Source organism: Molothrus ater, chromosome Z (assembly GCF_012460135.2).
Source record: "Molothrus ater isolate BHLD 08-10-18 breed brown headed cowbird chromosome Z, BPBGC_Mater_1.1, whole genome shotgun sequence".
Lineage (NCBI taxonomy): Eukaryota > Metazoa > Chordata > Aves > Passeriformes > Icteridae > Molothrus > Molothrus ater.
Window position 1 is genome coordinate 62,772,356 of NC_050511.2, and position 21,836 is coordinate 62,794,191.

Sequence of the window (21,836 nt, forward strand, 5' to 3'; positions counted from 1 at the left end):
TCCCCAGTTTGTACTACATGGCTTGCCAATTGTTTTTTTCAAAATATCTTCTTTCTGAAAGGATTTCAACAAAAAGCTCAACCACCCAGCTGAAAATTTGCACTATTATAATAGAAAAAGCTGAGGTATTTTGGTGATGTATTAGAAATAGGATAGACTTTCTCATCTGTCTTTCAGTGGAACTTCCCATTGGTTATGTTCATCTGGAAGATTGCCCCTGCCCTTTGTTGTGGAAACACGGTGGTTGTCAAACCAGCAGAGCAAACTCCACTCAGTGCGCTTTACATGGGATCCTTAATTAAAGAGGTAAGTCACCAACAACAGGGTTATTTGCCCCTCTCAGAAGTGTAAGAGTACACTGCAGCTGAAATGCCACAAAGGTAATATAAGACAGGCTCATTGCATGCCTAATCTTGCACTGTGGAACTCACCTTGCTGTAAACCAGAGAAGCCAAACCAGGGCAAAAGCATGCATATCTTTCAGCCTAGTACACACACAAAAAAATCCCACAACATCAATTTAGTAAACTCCATTCTTTAGCAAATATTTTTGTATTACAAAAGCACAGTACTTTTCAGAGTCAAAAGCAAACAAGGAGTCAAGTGCAGAGTATTTGGAGGTGGGTGGCAATGACTTTATTAGTACAGTTATCACAGAAAAGAACCTGTTTGTACAGCTTTTCTTTTTTTTTAACTGAACAAAGTTTTTATCCACCTAAGTTTATTATTAACAGGGAGCTGTAAAATCAAGCTGATGACTGCTGCCAAACCTGTGAATTCTCTTCACACAGAAACTGTGAGAAGACACTTTGTGCTCCTGAATAAGGGGTGTGCTAGTTTCTTCAGAAAGCTAGCGTCTCCAAAGCTATTATGCTCAGTCCAGCAAACACCCAAAGAGAACAGTCAAACAGTTTAGCTTTCTTCCCAATAAAATCAACAAATACAATCTAAGTTGTTCAAAGGTTGGCACAGATGTCAATAATCACCCGTGCAGTAACCTTGCAGAGTTTTAATGGAAGTGACTTGGCACATTTTATAATTCTGCTTTAAAACAGTGATTCAGCACAGCCCACTGATTGGTTGTGTGTTAATATTACACAGAAACAAATTTTTTATCAGACTGGAGCCATGTTCTGCTCTTATTGCATCACATAGTAAATACTATTAGATAATACTGGGGAGGAGGAATAGCTTTTAAAAATATGAGAGAAACCTTCTCTATCAATTTTTAACAATAAGTATCCGAAAGTGTATTTCTCTGAAAAAAGTAACTTTACAGGAAAAATAACTCAATTCTGTTCTGATCTAATGAAATATCTATTGTGATATTCTGATTTCTTGAAAGTCAAGCTCAGAAGTGGGAAATGTGACAAATATCCAGAATAAAAAAAGTACATTGGATGCCAAATCCCTGACAGTGGTCACTTCAATAGCTGCTTTGGACTTATGAAAATATCTGAACGTCTAATTTAACTTTCTAGTTCCCAAAATCCCACTTAAAAAAAAATATATATATAGTCTCTTCTGGTAACCTTCACTATCTTGCTTAATGACACTCCCAAGTCTCCCTTACTAATATATAGAGAAGAGCTCCTAAAACAAACATGAAAATTAAATGCTCAAAGGGAGATTTCTCTACACAACTTAAGTAAGAAAGACAATGCTCAGCAAATGGAAAGAACCTCATTGTCTCAATTTCAGGGTAAATATTTATCTGGAAAATTAAATGAGCATAACAAGCATTGACAGACTGTATCTGAGCATGAAACTGTAAGGAATAAAAGTTGCTTGAACAAAAGTAACAACCTGGTATCCAAAATGCAGGACATGAGTTTTAGGAGCTCCAACTCACCACCTGAATTTCACCATTTTCCAAAAAAAATGGAGTTTTAGCATGTAATTCCAAAATCCTGTTTAGTGTTATAAAGAGACTTATTGAAGTGATAATGCAGGATATGAATCTATTTGATATTTTAATTCCGTGTTCCTCAAGTGTCATTGAGATTGTGCAGCTGCTTCATAAACCAACAAAATTCCATCTACTCTTCTCACATCCTTGAAGTTTGCCTGACAAACTACTGGAAGAAAATAGCTTATTTTGCTGTGAATGGAACATATCTAATACAGGATTTATGGGAAATAATACATTTGTTTTGAACCATAGGAAAAGCTTATTTGCATAAAAAATGTGCAAGATATTGAAACTATGCCTATCTCAGCCTGCTTGTTCATGCTTGTTAGTTAATCTGCCTCTTTTTTTGCTGTAAACTCTCGTTACCTGCTATACTTTCAACCTACATCCAGAGTTCCATCATTTTTCTTAACTTCAGTAGCAGATCATTAATTAAATTCCATCTAGCATGGACATAAATGTGCAGAAGTCAGCAAGCACATCTGTTGATTCAAATAGTTCTAATGAAGCAGACATGAAAGTAAGCAATATTTCTTTATACATCTGAGTGAGAAAATTTTTAAAAATATTTCTTAAAAAATGGCACTGACAAAGAATGAAAGTAATATATTCTTTGGGGGAAAAAAAGAAAAAAAAGAGTTCAGTAACCTAAAAGACAGGTGAAAGAAAGAGGGTGTAAATCATGTGAGAATGAAACCTCGTGGGGCTCTAAGGCTGAGAATAAATATATGGCTAAGAAAAGATGGCTGGAGAACTGAAAAGGGAGTACCATGCAACACATGTTCTTATAGTTATAATTCTCCCCCAGATTTACAGGATTTTTTTCCAATTCAGGCAGGATTTCCACCTGGAGTAGTGAATATTGTGCCAGGCTTTGGACCCACCGCTGGAGCAGCAATTTCTCACCATATGGATATAGACAAAGTAGCTTTCACAGGCTCTACAGAGGTACTATAATCAATGCAAGAAAATATAAGCAGGAAATGTGCCCCTCTGATTCCCAGCAATGATTTAATGTCTAATTTATTCTGTGTAATTATTTTAACTCTCTTCTTTCTTAAGGCTGCTGGTTTGTTAAACAAAGTCTGTTTAATGATTTGTTGGTTATTATTAACTTTAAACATATTTAAACAATGTTTGTATTGCTGGAAAGACCTTTAAACAAAGGCAGTCTGTGAGATACAGTAGATCCTAGTATACCAAGGGTATTTTAAGTCTTTACTCCTTCAAACCAAAACTTTTTCATAACATTCCTTTTTAAAGATATTCTGTTATCTTTGAGTTTAATAACAGCAGGATGACAGGAAGGTACCTAGGAAAGCTCATTCTTCAGTCTGCACACGTTTAGGTGAGGTGACAGATTTTTTGTATTTCATTGATACTTAGTACCATCTGGGTGGTCTGGGTGTTTGAATATGTATCTGTTTAAAAGGAAGGTCGCTGTTAATTTTCCCTAAGCTTCACTCTGTGAAGTGCTATAATTGAATATTTCTCATTGCAGGCTATATATAGGATTAAGGTTTAGCTATTTCTTTGATACAGTTCATTATATTGTCTGTCTAAATGCATGCTAATGGAAAAGCTGCCATCTGGCCTCTTAAATTCTTGGATATAGACTCCAAAGATAAATATCATTGCTTCATGTCAGGGATCAGTACACACTGAGTGCAAGAGCTATGCTTACTCTCAGAAACCTTCATCTCTACAGTAATGGGAAATGAGAACAACTCAAAACCCTGACATCTGAGAAATATCCCGTAGATGTTACCAATAGACAGTGACAACTACAATTCCCAGTGGCCAGTGATCCTCCAAAGGCAGATGGACCCATGTATTCTAGAGTTTGGTGACTGTTCTCTTCTAGCTGTGCAATTTAGCAATGAGAAATGATGGCAGGAAGGCTGACAGAAGGAGAAAGTTTGCCTGATGGTTGTTACACGCAGGCAGCTAGAGTTCAAAGCCACAAGAGCTACAAGCAGATTTTTTCTTCACAGCTTTTCCAGGGCAATTCATAGTAAGTAGTTCCTTCAATTATATCATCAGTAGAAAAAGGCGGGGTAAGGGTCCTAGCTTGCAGCATTCATTTCCTGCTCTTCAGTCATCCAAGAGAGAAATTGAAACAAGGAAGAGTGTCCATGCAGCCAGTGCAGATTGTCTCAGAAACTTTGTGCATTAAAGAGCCTTCTCATGCATAAAACAAAGGGATTTTAACTTACTTGGGAGTAAAAGGTGCAGCAGCAACCCGTGCCTGCTTTAGACTAGAGATACGTGGAAGTAGAGTGGTAGTAACCAAAAAAGTACCATGTATCTTTGGCAGTTAACATTACAGGGGGAAATTCTTCTAGAAAACATTTCCAGCTCATAGGGTGCCCTGTACCCTGACTCTTTTCAGTTGTTTTATTTTAACTTATTTTTCATTTTATTACTGGGATAGTACAAATCTCTTAACTGATTTTCGCTTTTGAGGAAATCAAAAAAGTACTTAGAGGTCATTACGAACTTTTTGACATGAAGCTGTCCTCTTCCTACCTTTTAGGTTGGCAAACTGATTAAAGAAGCAGCAGGGAAGAGCAATCTGAAGAGAGTTACCTTGGAACTTGGAGGGAAAAGTCCTAACATTATATTTGCAGATGCAGATTGTTAGTAGCAATTTTACTATATGAACTACTACTATTGCAAATCCAACATGCTTTTTCCTTTCTTTGTCAGTAAATTATTTTAATCTTTTCAAAAAAGAAGTAATTTTTAATGTTTTCTGGTCATGCCATAATTTTAAGTTAGATTGCCACAAAAATCAATTGCTCCTGAATAGATGTGGAACTCTGAAAGCCTGTTCACCCTTAATGTAATTAATGATCATCCTAATGAAACACGAATGAAGACTGAAAAGAAGATAGAAGGATCTTAAACAGGTTTATTAACTTCCTGTCTGAATGCTTTTGTTGATACTCCTGACAGGGCAAATAATGTTAAATCTACAGGATTTCTGAATGTGTGTTCAGCTAGATGTACCATGATGCTCTTAAGAAGGGTAGTTTGGACATAAGTAAATGGTTCTATATCTGTGTTTTAAAGGGCCATAAAAATAAAAAGTGCTAGAAAGGGAAATTAGATGGGTGACAAAGGTTAGTAAAGAATTTATTATGTGATGATTCAGGTTTATGATCTGATGAACTCTGCATTTCTTTGCAGTGGATGCTGCTGTGGAATTTGCCCATATTGGTCTGTTCTATCACCAGGGACAATGTTGTATAGCAGGATCTAGGATTTTTGTGGAAGAGCCTATTTATGATGAGTTTGTCCGTCGGAGCATTGAAAGAGCAAAGAAGTATACTCTTGGGGATCCTTTGAAACCGGGTGTGCAGCAAGGCCCTCAAGTGAGTAATATTACATGTTTTCAGACTAATTCTGTCATGACACCACAATTTGACATCCTACTAAACCTACTGTTGCAGAAGTTTAAAGGCTAAATACAGTTTTGTAGAGGTTAGTCTGGAGTACAAAGAGGAAGAAATCAGAGTGATTGTCATTTGTGCCAATAACACAGGCCTAAGATCTCTTTTTATTATTGAAGGGAAGAAATTATAAAAAACTATAATGCTTTGAAAAAGCCCTAATGCAAGATCTGTAAAAGTGCACGTACAATCACCTATGTCATGTTAGAACTTGCTAACTTTTCATTCAGATAGTGCCACTATCAGTGACTAGCTTGAAGAAATAAGAGTTTCAATATCTTTTCCCCTTTTTCAAGGCACTACACTTTTATTATGCTGTTTCCATTTTAAAATATTACACAGTTAAAATGCAAGATTTTTTTTTTTTCTCCTTTTGTTAAAAGATCATACCAACAGCTTTCCCATCAAATGAGTGTTAAAATGCAGCATTAAAAAGTATTGCTATCACAATGCTGTGAACTCAACACTGTTACAATAGTTATCTAGTCTTATTCCCAAATCAGCTTATACTGCAGGACATGGAATAAAAGCATGGAAAAAAGTGCTGTAGTAGAGAAAAAGAAAAAGTAGGAGACAAAACCACTCCCATGCATTTGATAGAGTAACATATTCCTTACTGGTTATCACAGTCATTTTGAGTAATAAAAGACATCCAGTAAATTGGAAAAAAATACACTCCAAGCCACAAAATATATGGGAAATTTAAAAATACTATTTTGATACCCTGGAATGTATTTTGATACAAGAAAATGAATGCAGCAGAATGAATTTAAAAGTCAAAGGACAGGAAAATTCAAAAAAGTAAACTCCAACTGTGTCTGGTATACATCTAATATAAAATTAACAGAAATGTTCTCTCATATTATTGTGGCTTTATTGAGTTTGAAGTTCATGCTAACAATTTAAATGAGAGATGTAAATACACTCTTACTAAAAAATTAAGGAAGTTAAACATGTGAAAAAAACGATGAAAATATTTGAATGATCATAAAGACTCTTTTCTCCTCCAGTCTCATAATTTGCCTTTTTTGATCTATTTTTATCCTTAGCAACCTTTAGCTGAAGCTTAATTATTTTACAGATTAGAAAATGTACTCCTTTTAGAACTAGTATGGCCACATTAATGTGAAATTGTAATTATGGGTGCAGCTGCATTTCTTTTATGGTAGTTATGTTAAATATCTCTCTTTGTCATCAGATTCCTTGTTATGCTTTCTAGAGTAATGTTTTCTAGAAACAAAAAATAATAGCCTGTATCAGGTCTATTCACTGTGGTGTATTGCCACAGAGAAAAAGCCATATTTTTCTCCAGCTCAGGGACACAGGTTTAGGTTAATAAGTTAGAAGACCAACTGTTATCAGTGTGTGTTGTTTTCATTCCTGAAATATCTTTTCATTTAGATTGATAAGGAGCAATATAAAAAAATCCTGGAGCTAATTGAGAGTGGAAAAAAAGAAGGAGCCAAACTGGAATGTGGAGGAGGTCCATGGGGAGACAAGGGTTACTTCATCCAGCCCACAGTTTTTTCTAATGTTACAGATGATATGCGCATCGCCAAAGAAGAGGTAAATAAATCTTCAGCAGTCTCTTCTCTCACTGGAAGTCATCTGTTTAAATATCTGCACAAAATATTCATTTAGAAGGTCAAGTGACTACATGAAAATCCTCTCATTAAACCTGTTGTTCCATCCTGGTGGTGTTTAAAGTGCTTCTGTTGTTTTTTGGTGCCCATTTCACCAGATTGCTCAAGGAGAGAGAGTAGTATGAGGCTGCTGTGCTAGCAAAGGCTCCTGCACAGATAAATGCTGAGGTTTGGACATTTGCATTGCTCCATACTGTCCATGTCTCACATATCAAAGTCACAGTGACCTGTAAACCTTGGAGGCACAACTTGTGAATGTTTTACGCTGCCTAAGGAGCTACTTAACGTGGTGCTTGTGTGCACTAGGCAGCTACTTTGCAATGTGAGAAACTAGGTGGATTGCGCTTCCAGAGGCATTTTGTTTGTGGCATTTCATTTTGCCCCTGTGGGATTACTTAAATTAGATCAGTTTGCAGATGTGTCTACGCTTCACTGAAGAATCTGCTACTGTCCCAGCTAAGATGACAATGCTAGGGGACCAGTGACTGTCTGGAACCAGAGACATTTGAGAGTGCTGAGCTGCCGTCTGAGCTGGTTCTCTACATAAAGACTCAAAGTCAAGTCATGACTTCTTCTCTGTGGTTTTTTTACATTTATCTTAATTAATAACTGCTGCAATTGGGCTGCAATTGGTGTCCATTATACTACTTCATATTATAAAGCTGATGCAGCCTCCTAAACATATTTACTACATCCAGCAAGAGCCAACAGCCTGAGTTAAAATGAACACCACAGCATTTAGAATTAATTGTGACAGGAAGAGGGTTGTAAAACATGATAGACCTGTACAAGACAGAATTTTCATTGTTTCCACCACTCTATAAGTCGAGTAGGAAACAGCACAGTTACAATTGTTTTGCAGTTCTCTTAGTTGCCCTTTGGTCAGCAGTACAAGAACTAGTCCTTACATTATTTTAAGTGCAATGAACAAAGAAGCTGTGAGTAGCCAAGACAGTTTAAATAATATTAATGTTTAAAGAATGAGTTTTGAAGCTCACCACTTGCGCATTGGAGGAATGTTCAGTGGTTTTCTGATCTATGGAAATCAATCCTTAGAACTCTAGTTAGAAACCAGCACTGACTAAAAACTCAGTCAAGTAGAAAGCTCACAGTCTATGGAAATAGAATTAGTTAGATGTTGTAATGCCTCCCTCAGCCCACATAGTCTTGGTGTCCTGTGATAGGCATGGGCACCTCTAGCTGAGAACTTTGAACAATGGTAGCAGGGGAGCTGAATCTGAAGGACTATTTTCTTACCTGACACCCACATGGAAAGCAGAATTAGTTGTTTCCTTTGGAGTGCATTCCTGGTTGTGCAGCTACCTGCAGGGATAAAATTCTAATAATAAATTTAGATGAATGAAAAATTGAATGTCTTTCTTGACTTTAAAAATAGAGCTTGTCCAGAAAATACAAGTTTGTTGGTAACCAGTATAGATACATAGCACACTGTGACACCATGCTAACTACCTTTATGATGGGTGTTTTTTGATCACTGTTTATTTGTTTTTATTGTTCATTTGTGGTTTTAGGAATTATTTACAATAGGTAATCTTGAGTTCTTTCATATTGCAAAAATCTTTATGCAAACTTATAGTATTTTTTAGAACTTTATTCACTCTTGACTGAATTAATTCAGGAATAAGGCCATCTGACAGAAGTAAATTTAAAATACATCAATTACTTCAAAAAGTAAGTTATTCTAGTTCATGTCATATGTTTACATGTGCTTGATACAGATATTTGGACCTGTTCAACAAATCATGAAGTTTAAAACCATAGATGAAGTTATCAAGAGGGCAAATAATACCACCTATGGCTTAGCAGCAGCAGTTTTTACCAAAGACATTGACAAAGCATTGACATTTGCAGCTGCCCTTCAGGCTGGAACAGTATGGTAAATAAAGTTTTTTTAATTCTTACTTTAGATCTGCAGGTGTCAATACCACTAATTGTGAGACATATTCACAGTATTTTGGGTGGGGTTTTTTTAATATTTATTCTTTGTCATCTTTATAGAGGTAGATCATTGTCTCTTCTGTTTATCTTTCCCATATGTTTCCCTATTTTATGTGTTACTAAATAATTACTTCTTGTTAGTCATCATACAATTTTATGACAAACTTAGTCCGAAAAAAGGAAATTTACTTGCTAAAAAGAAAAGGAAACAAAAGAAAATTCTGTGAGAGTGCCCTTTACTTCAGGATCTGGGGATAGCCCAATGGATAATTAATGAGATCAGTTTTGATATTGTGTAAAGAAGTTAATTATGTGAAGTTCGGTGGCCATTAACCTGGGCAGAGCCTTTTCCATTTCTGTAATGGGAAAGGTTGATAAAAATGTGATTGAACAAAGAAAGGATATACAAGCTGGGAGGACTACTACAAGGCCAACTATTTCCAGCAACAGAAAAGAAGAGGCAACCTATATGGAGCTGGAAAAAAAAAAGCAAAGAAATGAAAGAGTGAAAGCTTGGAGGCATAGCAGGGTCTAATGACAATCACTGACAAAGACCTGCATTTCCCTACAGTTATTTCAATGCATCAGAAGGAGAACAACCAATTTTACTTGAATGCAAAACCTGTGTCCAATTTACATTTTATCTGGAAGCACTTGCAACCAGCAAAAATTCCTGCCCAAGTCCTGTGACCTAAGAACATATGCTTTCCAAAAATAAGCTAGCAATCTTGCCTTCAGAGTTGGTATTCTTTATATGGAAGAAAGTTTAGAATAGAAGTGGAATATTTGGGATTTGCTCTTACGTGACTGGTGGTCTAGGAATCCTCTAGCTATGAACAGAATCTCTTTTGTTGGAACCAATTGACTGGCAAGGATGATAGAATATAAGATATGAAAATAGAGAATATTTGATTTGACAAAGTTGTAATACAAAAAAAGCTTCTCAGCTAGGAAATGGGATGCACATTCTGCCAAAATTCTTCATACCTAAAAAGTTGCCTGTGAAATTCCTTTCTTACTCATTATTGTGTCTTCATTCTCAACCACAATACAGAATAAGGTTTAACTGAGTAGAACCCAACAAAACTTCCTAAATATATAGTGAAGTTATCCTGTATTTATCTATTGGAAAGGTACATAAACTCTTCTGCAGAACACTTATCTGTGGACAACCTTTTGTGAGAGAGCTTGTATACAAATTAGAAATTTTATTGCAATGATCAGAGAAAGATATGACTTTCTCTCAGCTTAAAGACCCTTGCTGAGTTTTAGTACCCTGATAATAACTGTAGTTGTTTTTGATGCTTCATTTATCTGAACTTCAAACTACATGCATTTTTGCAAGTAAATACTTAGATGCAGCTTGTGACTATGACCATAAGGTTTTTAGAGGTGACAGAAAACCTCTGATTTTTCAGAAGTGAAAAAAAATTGTTTAGCACTGTCAAAAGTAATTTTTCTGTTCTTCTAGGGTTAATTGCTATAGTGCATTGTCTGCTCAATGTCCCTTTGGAGGTTTTAAGATGTCGGGAAATGGACGAGAAATGTAAGTATATAGTTTTAAAGCTGTAGATTCACAGGAAATTCAAAATGAAATTCCAAACCCTGACTTAAAATATGCATAACTAGGATGTCCTGTTTGAAACTTTGGCAAATAAGTCTCTAGAGTTGTCAGAGGCAACATCAACCAGCAATTCCTCTACAAAATAAATAAGAAAATTTCTTAGGGGCACACTTTTTCAATATGAATAATTCACAGTATATCATGGTTTACTGCTAAGCAAAACTGACCATTGTGTTTATGGTTTACAGTTTTTGCATATATAGAGAAACTCTCATTTTCATGAAGATTAATCTGTGGGTTGTTTGTGAAATCCTCTTTAAATGCTAGGTTTTGAAAACACAAGACTTTCCAAAATCCTTGATTTAAGCAAAATTTTTCAGTTAAAATTTGTGAAACTAATGTTTTTAGAGTGCGTGCCAGCCAGGTGAAAAGTTTTGATGAAAATAATCCTCTGTAGTCTTTTGATCTTTGTTTTTTTCCAGAATAGAAGCAGAGTAGCATACATATATTACAAACTAATCCAATTTTTTCAAACTTCTGAGTTTTAATCCAGTTTCAACTTGAATCATATCCAGCCTTACTTGTATTCTTTGTTAAAAATATCATGTGTAGGGGAACAAACTATTTTTAAAGCAATGAGTAAAAATTAGTACATATAAGCCTTCTTTTTTTATTAAGATAAATACATAACACTCCTAAGGAACCTTGGAAGTGATTAAAACAGATATGTATGGGTGAGGCACTTCAGAGCTTCTCTTTATGTAGTTTCTTCAGAGATAAAGGCTAGTGCTTTCATACTTGCTCATCACTGGGCACAATCTGCTTCTGATGGCAAAGCTCCCACTGACTTCAAAGGAAACAGTCAAGCCAATGTTGAAAGCTTTAGAAAACTGGAAATTGAAACCCTTTAATAATTTAGGCCATTTTTATCCAATACAGCTTTGCCTTTGTTAGGTGCAGGTGCCAATAATTGGGAGATAATCAATTCTGAATTACAGTCTTTTTCAGAAATATTTTTTGGATTTATTTGCTGGAAATAACAGACTATCAAAAATGTTCTCTATAACAGTACATTTTGAATGAAAGAATCTTTCATTCTAACAAAGTTTTCAGATTCAAATTCACAATTATCAGACCAATAAGAATATTCCCACTATAGGACAAGGAAAAACTCATCACCAGATAGATGTCTGTCATGAGAAAATTTGTAAATATGTGACAATCATTTTTAGGAGAAGTGGAAAAACAAACCTACACTGAAAAAAGTAGGATGTGGTTGTGTTAAGCCACTCACTTCCTTGATCCCAAAATAAAATTATCCATATAATTCTTGGAGTGATAACGCCATTATGAATTAAACTACCAAATGTCATATACCAACAAAAATCCTCTCCAAAAAATGAAGGGAATCAGTAAACATTTTCACCCAGCACAAGTGTCCTGAGCACGTATTTCTGTTTTGCTAATATATCTATCTAATTATATCTATCTAGTTTGACTACATCAGACGTCAAATAGTTAGGAATACAAACAAGCTTCATCTCATCACTGGAAACACAAAGGTGAAGCATGCTCATAATGTCAAAGACTTTTTTTCACTGTCTCAGTTTTCATTGTGGAATAATTTTGTCCCCCATTTACTTGAGATGAAGTTCATACTCTTTGACTCTGGAGAAAGCTCTTGACATCAGAAGAAGAGCTTTACAAATAACTTGCTGAACATACTTGTGAAGATCTAACATGCTCTTCATCTGCTGTACAGAAATCTGGTTTAGAAATACTCTAAATTAAACACCACTCACAGAAATAAAACTACTCTCTCTGCCATTTTTATCAGGAGACCATTGCTGTAGCTTTTCAAAAGGTTTCCAGTCTTCCAAGGAGCAGTCTGGCTGCACAGCTGTCTTCTAAATATGTCCAGTGTACTTGTTACATATCCAGCCAATTGCACACTACCTCTGAAAATCCCATCCAGAAAAAACTCATATAAAAAGCATTAGCATAAATGCTACTCTTGGTTCTCTTTTATCTAGGGGAGAATATGGTCTTCATGAATACACAGAAGTTAAGACTGTCACCATCAAAATTCCTCAAAAGAACTCGTAATGCTGTTTGAGGTGCAGAAATTAACATCTTCAAATGAATCTGCAAAGGCTATCTGAATTCTCAGTTGTCTTGTTGTCCAAGTAACGCATTAACTTTTCTGCTTTCTGACTGTATAAGAGGTACCCTTCTTACATTAACAATATAAGGAGTAGCATAGAAAAAATCAATGTGATTATGAAAAAAATCTTTACTATCTGGTTCACAGCTAACTCATTTTAAACCCCAAATCTGGAAGTATCTACTCTTGTTTGCAGTTGTAGTTCTCTGTAGTGTTATGAAAATTTTCCTTTTTCAGTATATTCTGCAAGTACAGTTTGAATTTATGTGCTCTTATAAGTGTTAGATGTCAAGTTCTCCTTGCATTTGCTTCATGGTCTTAACAAAAACGCTAAAGAGTAATTAGCAGATGTTTCTATGTTTCTCTAGATACATTTCTCAGACTATTAAAGTTGTTCATCATGCTACATGAATGTAATCTGTATGTTAAAAAAATATTAAAGTTCACCTACAAAACCTAGTACTTCTCCCTTCATTAGTCTTTTCTATTATACCAGTTTACCACTGGGTAAAATGTACCAGAGGCACCAGTGGCATGTTCAGGTCATCAGAAATAAACTACATCTGCTACATGGAGGATAAATACCCCAATATTTTGCCAATATTACAACTGGAAAAACATGAACACACAGAACAGTAAGCAATTTGCAAAGAGCCAGTACTTGGCTATGGTAAGTGCATAACAAATCTTAACAGACTTATGGGCAAGAGACAGTGAAGAGAAAGAAGAGGAGGGGAGGGAAGGCAATCTCCTTTGTGATTTACACCTGCTACATTTTTCCTGTACTCACATACTTTCATGTAACTAGCCTGTTCTCTTCCCTATTCTTTTCTCCTCTAATCCATTGTCTTTTATCATCCTGTTTCCTGCTCTGTTCCTTACAGCTGCTTATTCTCCTAAAGTTCCTCTTTAAGCACCTGTGTCCCAAGGTGCCTTTCACAGCTCTCTAGCAGCTCAGCTGCCAGCACCCCCGATGGCCTCTCAGCACCAGCAGCCACCAGGTAAGCTCTGGGATGGTGGCCTTCAGACAGCCTGTCACAGCCTGCTGCTGACAGGCTCATATTTTCTCAGGACAGAATCCAGAGCCACAAGTCAACTCTGTTACATGGGCTCAGCCTCACAGACAACCTGGTGCACAGTACAAGCCCTGCCCAGTAATAACAACATGGCACAACAAAAATTTTTAAGCAGCAAGTATGGAGAATTTTCCCAGTATAAAAAGGAAAAAGGGTTCTGTTCATTTGGATAAACTGGTCATTTTTTAATTAATTTTCTTTTGAATATTATAGTTGGAACAAAATACAGATGAGACTTTCAGCCTATGACTCTTCTCAGAATGCCTTTTTCCATTAAGAACTGGACAAAAAAATTGTGGTATTTCTCTCCACAGCCTCTATACTATCTATTTTTGGAAGGTATCCATTCCAAATCCCATATTCATGCCTCTAAAGTAGCTTCATAAGGCATAGTTTTCAAATAAATTGAATTCTGGTCTCATATAAGAAACAAGTAAAAGACTAATAAAAGAAAAGAAGGAAGAATTAATCAAAAGTAATAGTGTACTGTAAAATAATTATCAGAGATTTTTCTGCAGAGGATAGTAGACAGACGAACGCATAGAAATAAAAATAAATTACAAATAAAGTAAAAAACAAACAATCTTTAAAAATAAGCTGCAGATAAAAAAATGGTAAAATTATCTGAAAGTCTTTAAAAGTGGCAATGAACATAGTATTAGTGAAAACATAGATACAGTAAAGGATTTCATATTTTAAAAGAAATAAAAAACCATTTGTAGAGTTGGTGGATCTTAAAAAATCTCTACCATCTTCTGCTTTTGTATTTAAGATGAGAAATCTCAAAGAAGAATAAATAAGTCAAATTAAGCCTATCTCTTAATTTTCTCTTGGATCAAGAGGGTGATTCTGAAATTATATTCCTGATCTTCCTGACTTAACTTCTTTACCTGGAAGAAGGATACAAGGGAGCAAAACGGAGTTCCTTTTTGGTGACCTTAAGCAAGCAGGCTCACATGTGGTTTCTGGTATGGTCCAACCACTGTAACCATTCAGCTCTTAGAAGCAGACTAGGGCTAATCAGAGTGTTCTTTGGCAGCACAGGGCTGCAAATCCAGTCCTACCATGGTGCCTGTGACTGCAAGCCCAAGCAAAGAATGACTTCGGAATATAATGCAAGGAAAGGTAAAACACAGCATAATACAGCTCTTTAGGAGAAGGACCATCTGGACCCTTGTATGCACAGTTGTTTTTTTTTTATCATTAGAATGTCTAAAATATTTTAATAGTGTTCCCAACATTATTGTGAATATGTGTTTTAGATCAAGACCATTTGATAGTCTTCGTAAAAGAAAGCCGGTAATCATCTTGTCCTGTTAATTTTATTTTTTCAATGTTATCAAAATGTGACTTCTAGTAGCAACTTGAAGTTGCCATATTTCAAATGCCTTGAGTCAGAGAATTTCTTTTATGTGTATATTATGTATAGGGAAAAGAGAAAGGGAGAAAGGAAGAGAGGCAAAGTCTGTCATTCAGCCAAGGTTTAACACCCAAAGTTTTCATCAGAGTCAAATAGAGATTTGCATTGATCTGATGACACACTGAAGTTGTTCCCAAGAGATGCCTATGTAAAGAGATATACCCTTTGGCATCTAGTAAGCTTAAGGAATTCAGTACATGTGTCATTCCCTTAAGGAGTTCAAATGTGTTTGGAGGAGGCAAACAAGGGCTCAATAAATTTCATAGTCTGGTCTGACTTACATAAGCACATTTGTTCACAGTATAGGATGATGCCCAAGCCAGAAAAAAAAAAGAAGAATATGATCCTACTTGTTCCTCAACTGCCAGTTTACTGACTCAAAGATCAGGGGTGGATTTTTCTCAGAAATGCACTCACTGTTAGTACTAATCACGCTGTTAATAAAAGAAATGTCCTTTCAAAATTAGATGTGTTTCTATGTTCATAGTATTAGAGTCTCCATCTGATGGTGAAATATCTTTGCTATGTCTTTGAGTTATATCTGTGCATGGGTATGATGACTTGTGATCTGAACAGGAATAAATGAGGACTTAAACTCTGCAAATATTACACAGGTGATTAAGAAGGCCCTTTCTTTCTGGGACTGAATCATTATCATGTTACTCCCATTATGTGCCAAAGCAGCACCATTGAAATTTACTGGAATGAAACACGAGAAGAGCAGTAGTTGATCTCTATGTAAATATTGCTTATAACGTTAGTGAAGTTGTAGTCAGTATTTCACAGAGGATGAAATTTAACGAGAGAAATGAGCATGTCCTTTCAAGACCCCTGAAAACTGACTGCTAGTGTCAGCAGCAGTTATTAAATGTTTATTTTATTTTTTGAAACCATGACATTTTTCCAATAGTTCTTGAAGGCAATGGCTGTCTAGGTAAATAGTATAGAGCAACAAAATGTGACTACTCATTTTTCTAGTGAACTCTTTTTCTAATCCCCTAACACTAATAAAGGCACTCCTTTAATATTCATGGAAATATGACTAAGGACGTGATTTTGCAGTTTTGTTTGAAGGTTATTTGTTTCAAGCAATTTTATACCACACCGAAAAGCAAACTCTAGAAATCTGGTCTCCTTAGAACCATTTTCTTGCCAACAGTGAAGTGATCCCTGCCCCCAACACACTAATTTTTTTTAAGAGAGAGGAAGCTTTTGAATGGCAACAGAAGGATAGAAGCACCCTTAGGCTATTTCAGTCAAAATAGTGAATTTGTAAGGAATTCTCATTCTGTTTCAAGAAAGAAAATTACTGATAATCCTTGACTACCAGATATGTTGGCCTTAAGACAGAGAAGAAAAGATATGGAAAAAATATTCAGAGCAGGAAAGGCATCTGGCTTGGATAAAAAGTGAAAATTCCCCGATGAAATAGGTTTTAGGGAGGAATTTGAAAGATGTGAACTTGGCAGCCAAAAAGTTTTTTGGGGAGAAGAGTAGGCCATCTGGGACGCAAAAGATAAGTGCAGAAAAGACAAGCGCAAGAAAAAGAGGAGAAAAGGAAGGGAGCAGTAAAGGAAGCATTAGGAGTCCAATGAGGAACAAAAGCAAAGGATCACCCTGAGATACTGAAAGATCTCATTGTAAGATCTCATTAAAATTTTGAAAGATTTGACATGAACTTTAATAGACGGAGTGTTCTTCTCCAGCCCCTCTATCACCATGTTTGCTATCAGACTATTTTTGAGCCACCCAATCCCTCTGATCTCCTTCTTTCCATTCAAGTCATGGTACAATTCTCTTGATGTTAGTGCTGTTTTCCACATATTCCCCCACTGAAAATTGAGATTTAGATAAGTCCTTATTATGGAAAGTATAAAATAAAGCAAGAAAAAGAGGTCTCTGGTAATTTGAAAATAATAGTTCCCTGTGAACTTAGTAGGAGGTCTGAAGGACTGAATTATAACTTTTGTTATGCTGAGAGAAAAACAGTGACTTGATGAACATAGTGCTCTGCAAACAAAAGTAGAAAATCTGGAAGCACAACATAAACTAAGTCAGTCAGTTTAATGTTGCATGAAAAATAGGGCAGGATAGTGACCCAATAAACGGAACTGTGTATTAGGTGATCTGACTGTTGAAAATCCAGCTTGTGGAACAATCCTCAAAGAGCAGCAACAAGGATGATACCTACACAGTGTGGGAGCTTGTCATGGAATGGACAGGCCAAAGGGTGGCAACACAGCCACATCACTGGGCCTCAAGAAATAAGAAGCTACAACTGATGATATCCAGGCAGCTTATGGTGAGGAGCAAAGACCTTGCAAAGGGCTCTGGGACCAGCTGGGAGTGCCCATGCAGCCCATGATTGGCCAGAAGGCTTCTAGAACATTCTATGAGAGACTATATAGATGAATAATGAGATGATTGGCTCTTGCAATTAAAAGATAACTATTGTGTGAATATTAATAAAAGCTTTAGTGATGTATAGTTATGTTATTGTAGTTTAAATGTCCTCTGTTCTCCCCATAGGTCCCTTTTCCCCCCTGTATTGTGACTGTCAGACAGCCAGGGTTATCTAGGACAGGTAAAAAAGAAGGCTGCACATGTGTCCCTTGCATGGGGCAGCTGGGAATGGAAAAGTTTGTTGCTTAGGGGGTGCAGCATGGCCTGATCTCCACTGAAGTTACAAGAAAGCAGTCTCTACCCATGAATAGCAAAGAGCTGACTGACAGACTTTGGGAGGGGCCAGGGTTGGCTGATGTAACCCCCAGGGATATAGAAGACTGAGCATCCAGCTTGAAGATGAACCAGCCACATGGAAAGACTTTTTGGGAGTGTGAAAAAAAAGAATGGAAGTGTCATGTGAACCTTCTACTTGGAGCATAAATATGTCCCATGCACAGACATGTTAGCACCTACTTTAGAACTCATACTGTGGACAGGCATGGTGTATTGCTAAGCACTGTGTGTTAAAGAACTGACTCAGCTCTTAAAGGATCTTAGTCCATTGTGTTGATGGCAATCTTTTAAAGGCAAAAGTTCCTGTGAATGAACAATCATGGTCAAAGCAAGAGTGAGGAAGCAAAGGAGAGAAGTATTCACAGCTCAAAAAACAAATTCCATGTAAGAAAAAAAACCCTAAACACTTTGCTTTTTCTAGTCTCCCCTTAATATGATTGAGAAATTAAATTTTGGAGTTACTTACATGCAAATTAGACATTATGGAAAGAATCCCCGCTATTGAGCTAAAGATACCTTGCAGTCTGATAAACAGCTTGTTTCATATCTTACATTTTTGCTGATTTTGTGATGGAAGAGTAAGGCTTCCTTTTGTTTCTCTCTAAATCTCAGCAAGCAAACAGAGGAAGACAATTGAACTCAATGATCTTAGAGGTATTTTCCAACATTAATAATTTTATTCTACTTTAAAAAAAATGCCATTAACTCTAAAGAGAGGTCCAGCTCTTTGAGAAATTATCCTAGGACCCTAAACCTTACACTCAGCAAAGCAGGATATGTGTTTTCCTCACAATAGGTTTCTTCAGTCTTCACTGTGTAACTGCACTCCTTTTCAGAAAGGTCTACATTACCTTAACAAAATAATATCTAAAGGAAATATGTCCGTGCATTCACTGATACAAAATAGATCATGTCTGACAATATGTCATTACCTCAAAAACCACCTAGACTGTGTCCTTCTCTGTATGTGATGTACTAGCCACCACTAAGGCAGCCTTTCTAAAACCTTCAACATTTTATCTTTCACTTTTCCTTGCCTCTGAGAATATATAGACTTTATAGCTAACTTTCACTAGGTTTTTTAATGCTAGAAATTAGGCTGTTTAATTATATGGCTTTATGGATACCAGAAGACCACCTTTTAAACTTTTTATCCAAATGAATAAATTTTTATGAGATTTGTTTGTTGCACATGCCATTTTTTTCCTATTTATACTTTACTGACAGAAAAACCTGTATTTAAGTACTAATCCTATGCAACACAAATATGAGTTCCTATGCAAGTCATTTTATTATGGAGTATATTTACAATAACAGAACATGGCAAAACATTATTTTGTAAAAGGAGATTATAAAAATAAAAAACTTTGACAGACCAGACATATAGAAAGGAAGAGACATATGCCTTCTCTGTCTCACCAAACATGCCTGCCCAGGTCAAGGTCACAGTGGTTTCATTGCCTCTTTCTTTGCCTACTTCCCTAGCAAACAAACAACTGCCTGTGAGAAGAGTGGGGTAAGCCAGTTTGATGCAGATTTTTGGGGGTGTTTATGGCACTAATGTAGCCGGAAAGCATCTGGAAAGAAGAGATTCACAGCTAATTAGAGTTCCTTCATGTTCCTTCTCCCTGCATGGGAGAAGCCAGTTGTGTATTAACAAGATTGACTCCTAGAGTCCAAAACTTTCCATCACCACCAAATCTAGCTAAGTCTGATATTTTTCACTGTTAAATCTAGTATTCAGAATTGTCCAAGCTGGCATTGCTTTGTGAACAACAGAGACCACTTCTGAACACACTATAGCCGACACAAAATTTTCAGTCCCATCTAACAAGATTTTTTAAACAGAGTATTCTCAAGGAATGTCAGCTGTCACTAGCATTAATTTTGATGGCTTCAGATAACCTTGTCATTCAGACAAATATCTTCTATGAACATTAATATGCTCTGAACAAAAGTTCTTCATTGGAATCTAGTGCTTTACTCCCTCAGGACTGCTTGCATGGCATTCTTCCTTTAACTTCCAAAAACATGGTTTTGGCTGAAAGACACCCTCTGAATCTTTTATACTGAAAGAAAATCCACGTCTCTAAAATAATCTTTTTGTTGAATGGTTCATGGAATAAATGATTTTGAAGATGAGACTAGTAACAGTGGTATTCAGACAGGAAAATGTAAAAGAAATGTGAGGACAGAAAAAAGAGCACATCAGTTTAAAGAATCTAGAAATAAGTTAAATATTTAAATCTAAAATTCTTACTGTATAAATAAGACATTACATGATTAAACAAAAATAATCTGTTTACTTTTTTGTCACTGTGCTCTCTGTAAGAAATCTTACTTCTTTAAAGTACTCATGCTCAAAGCTGTGAATGTGTGTTACAGTGAACTACAATCACCTGTTAAAATCCACAGCTGCGACGTCAAGTCTCATTCACATGAATGAGACTCACACGTGAATCATGAGATGTCATGTGAATGAGATTCACATTCTCATTCACATGACATGAAGGCAGAGGTACTCACGGAAGAAGCTGGACAAGATTTTGTCTCCCAAAAGCTTTACAAACTTAAAAAAAACAAAGCTTGAAAAAGGAATCAGAAAGAGAGGACATAAAATAAACCAAGGATCCTACTGAAGTGGGAGGATATATTTTTATGTCAAGAGACAAGTTGTGCTGTCTGTATGGATTTGATGCAGAAAACCACAGTGGTAGAAGTAAAATGTCTTGTGTTATTTAACAGGCAGCAAAATATGGTCAATTATGAAGTTTTAGCATTTGTAAGAATGCATTTTTAGTTATAAAATTTGAAAGCAAAAGTAAATTAAACATTCTATCCCCATGATATTTTGAAACCATTACCTAAAAAGTCCAGGTCCTAAGATTTATGGTTTTTCCTTATATATCTCCTTAAGAAGTACAATTCCAGGAAGACTAGAGGTCAGCATATAAAAAATTTAGATTTGAGAAAAAAAAAAAATTTACACTAGCCCTACTAAATAGATTCAGAGAATTCATATTAAAGTTTAAAAAATGCAAGTTCAAAAAATGAATGAAATGCCTGCAGGCATCAGTAATATTGACAGTGACACTCCATAGCAAGCAAAAGACAAGAAGCTGTTTGTGAACATATGCAGAAAGGTAGAGCAAACAGTTTATTTAACTCATGTGATATTTTTTTATACTTTCTCCTTTCTTGCCAATACTAATTAAATAGATGCAAAAAGGAGCAGTATCATCCACAGGTAACCTACTAATATGTAGCATGTTCAACTCAATCAGCTCAATCTTTAATGCAGTTATTAATGTGGATTTCAAGAAATTTTTTTAACATCTGTGAAACCTGTTTCTGCTGCTATGACATATGTGACAGATGGGCCTTATTTCCTCTTTGTGGTAGATACATTTGTCCTTTGCCATAACATAATGGAAACACTTCCTCAACAATAGCAACCAAAAAATACATAGATGAAGAAAAATAATCTGTCAAAAGAGTACCTGCAGAAGGATTTATTTAAAGGAACTATTCCTAGCCTCAAGGACATGATGGCACTTTAACTTGCCTTGTCTGTCAGTGCAATAAGAAACGCATGAATTAAGTACTGCAGAACAAGAAAGGATTCCATTTTAACCTAGGATTGAAATATTCTTTATTTCATAATCTGCCTGCAAGTAAATAATACGTTTTATGTCACAATCCCATATAAATTATATGCAGAGTTACAGTAAAAACTGTTTTTTGTTTTTTTTTTTAACTCTTTGTGGCAATCTCTCCTCGAACACACTTAGAAGACTGACAAAATAGCATAAATGCTACCTGTAACACATCCTTGCTGTCTGCAAACATTTTCAGGAGGTACACCAAGCTCTCAATATCCAAGTGAGCATTTTAAAAACATTGA

General features: G+C 35.9%; 1 protein-coding gene across 1 annotated transcript in view; it reads left to right on the plus strand.

Moving 5' to 3' along the window:
• Nucleotides 1-13,156, plus strand: part of ALDH1A1 (aldehyde dehydrogenase 1 family member A1) — a 30,440-nt gene extending 17,284 nt beyond the window's left edge. The window contains exons 6-13 of the mRNA XM_036403164.2: nt 178-306; nt 2,747-2,860; nt 4,449-4,551; nt 5,105-5,289; nt 6,769-6,933; nt 8,750-8,907; nt 10,441-10,515; nt 12,567-13,156. Coding sequence (XP_036259057.1) covers nt 178-306; nt 2,747-2,860; nt 4,449-4,551; nt 5,105-5,289; nt 6,769-6,933; nt 8,750-8,907; nt 10,441-10,515; nt 12,567-12,639 — 1,002 coding nt within the window. The 3' untranslated portion in view covers nt 12,640-13,156. The remainder of the gene's footprint in view (nt 1-177; nt 307-2,746; nt 2,861-4,448; nt 4,552-5,104; nt 5,290-6,768; nt 6,934-8,749; nt 8,908-10,440; nt 10,516-12,566) is intronic.
• Nucleotides 13,157-21,836: the final 8,680 nt, after the last annotated feature.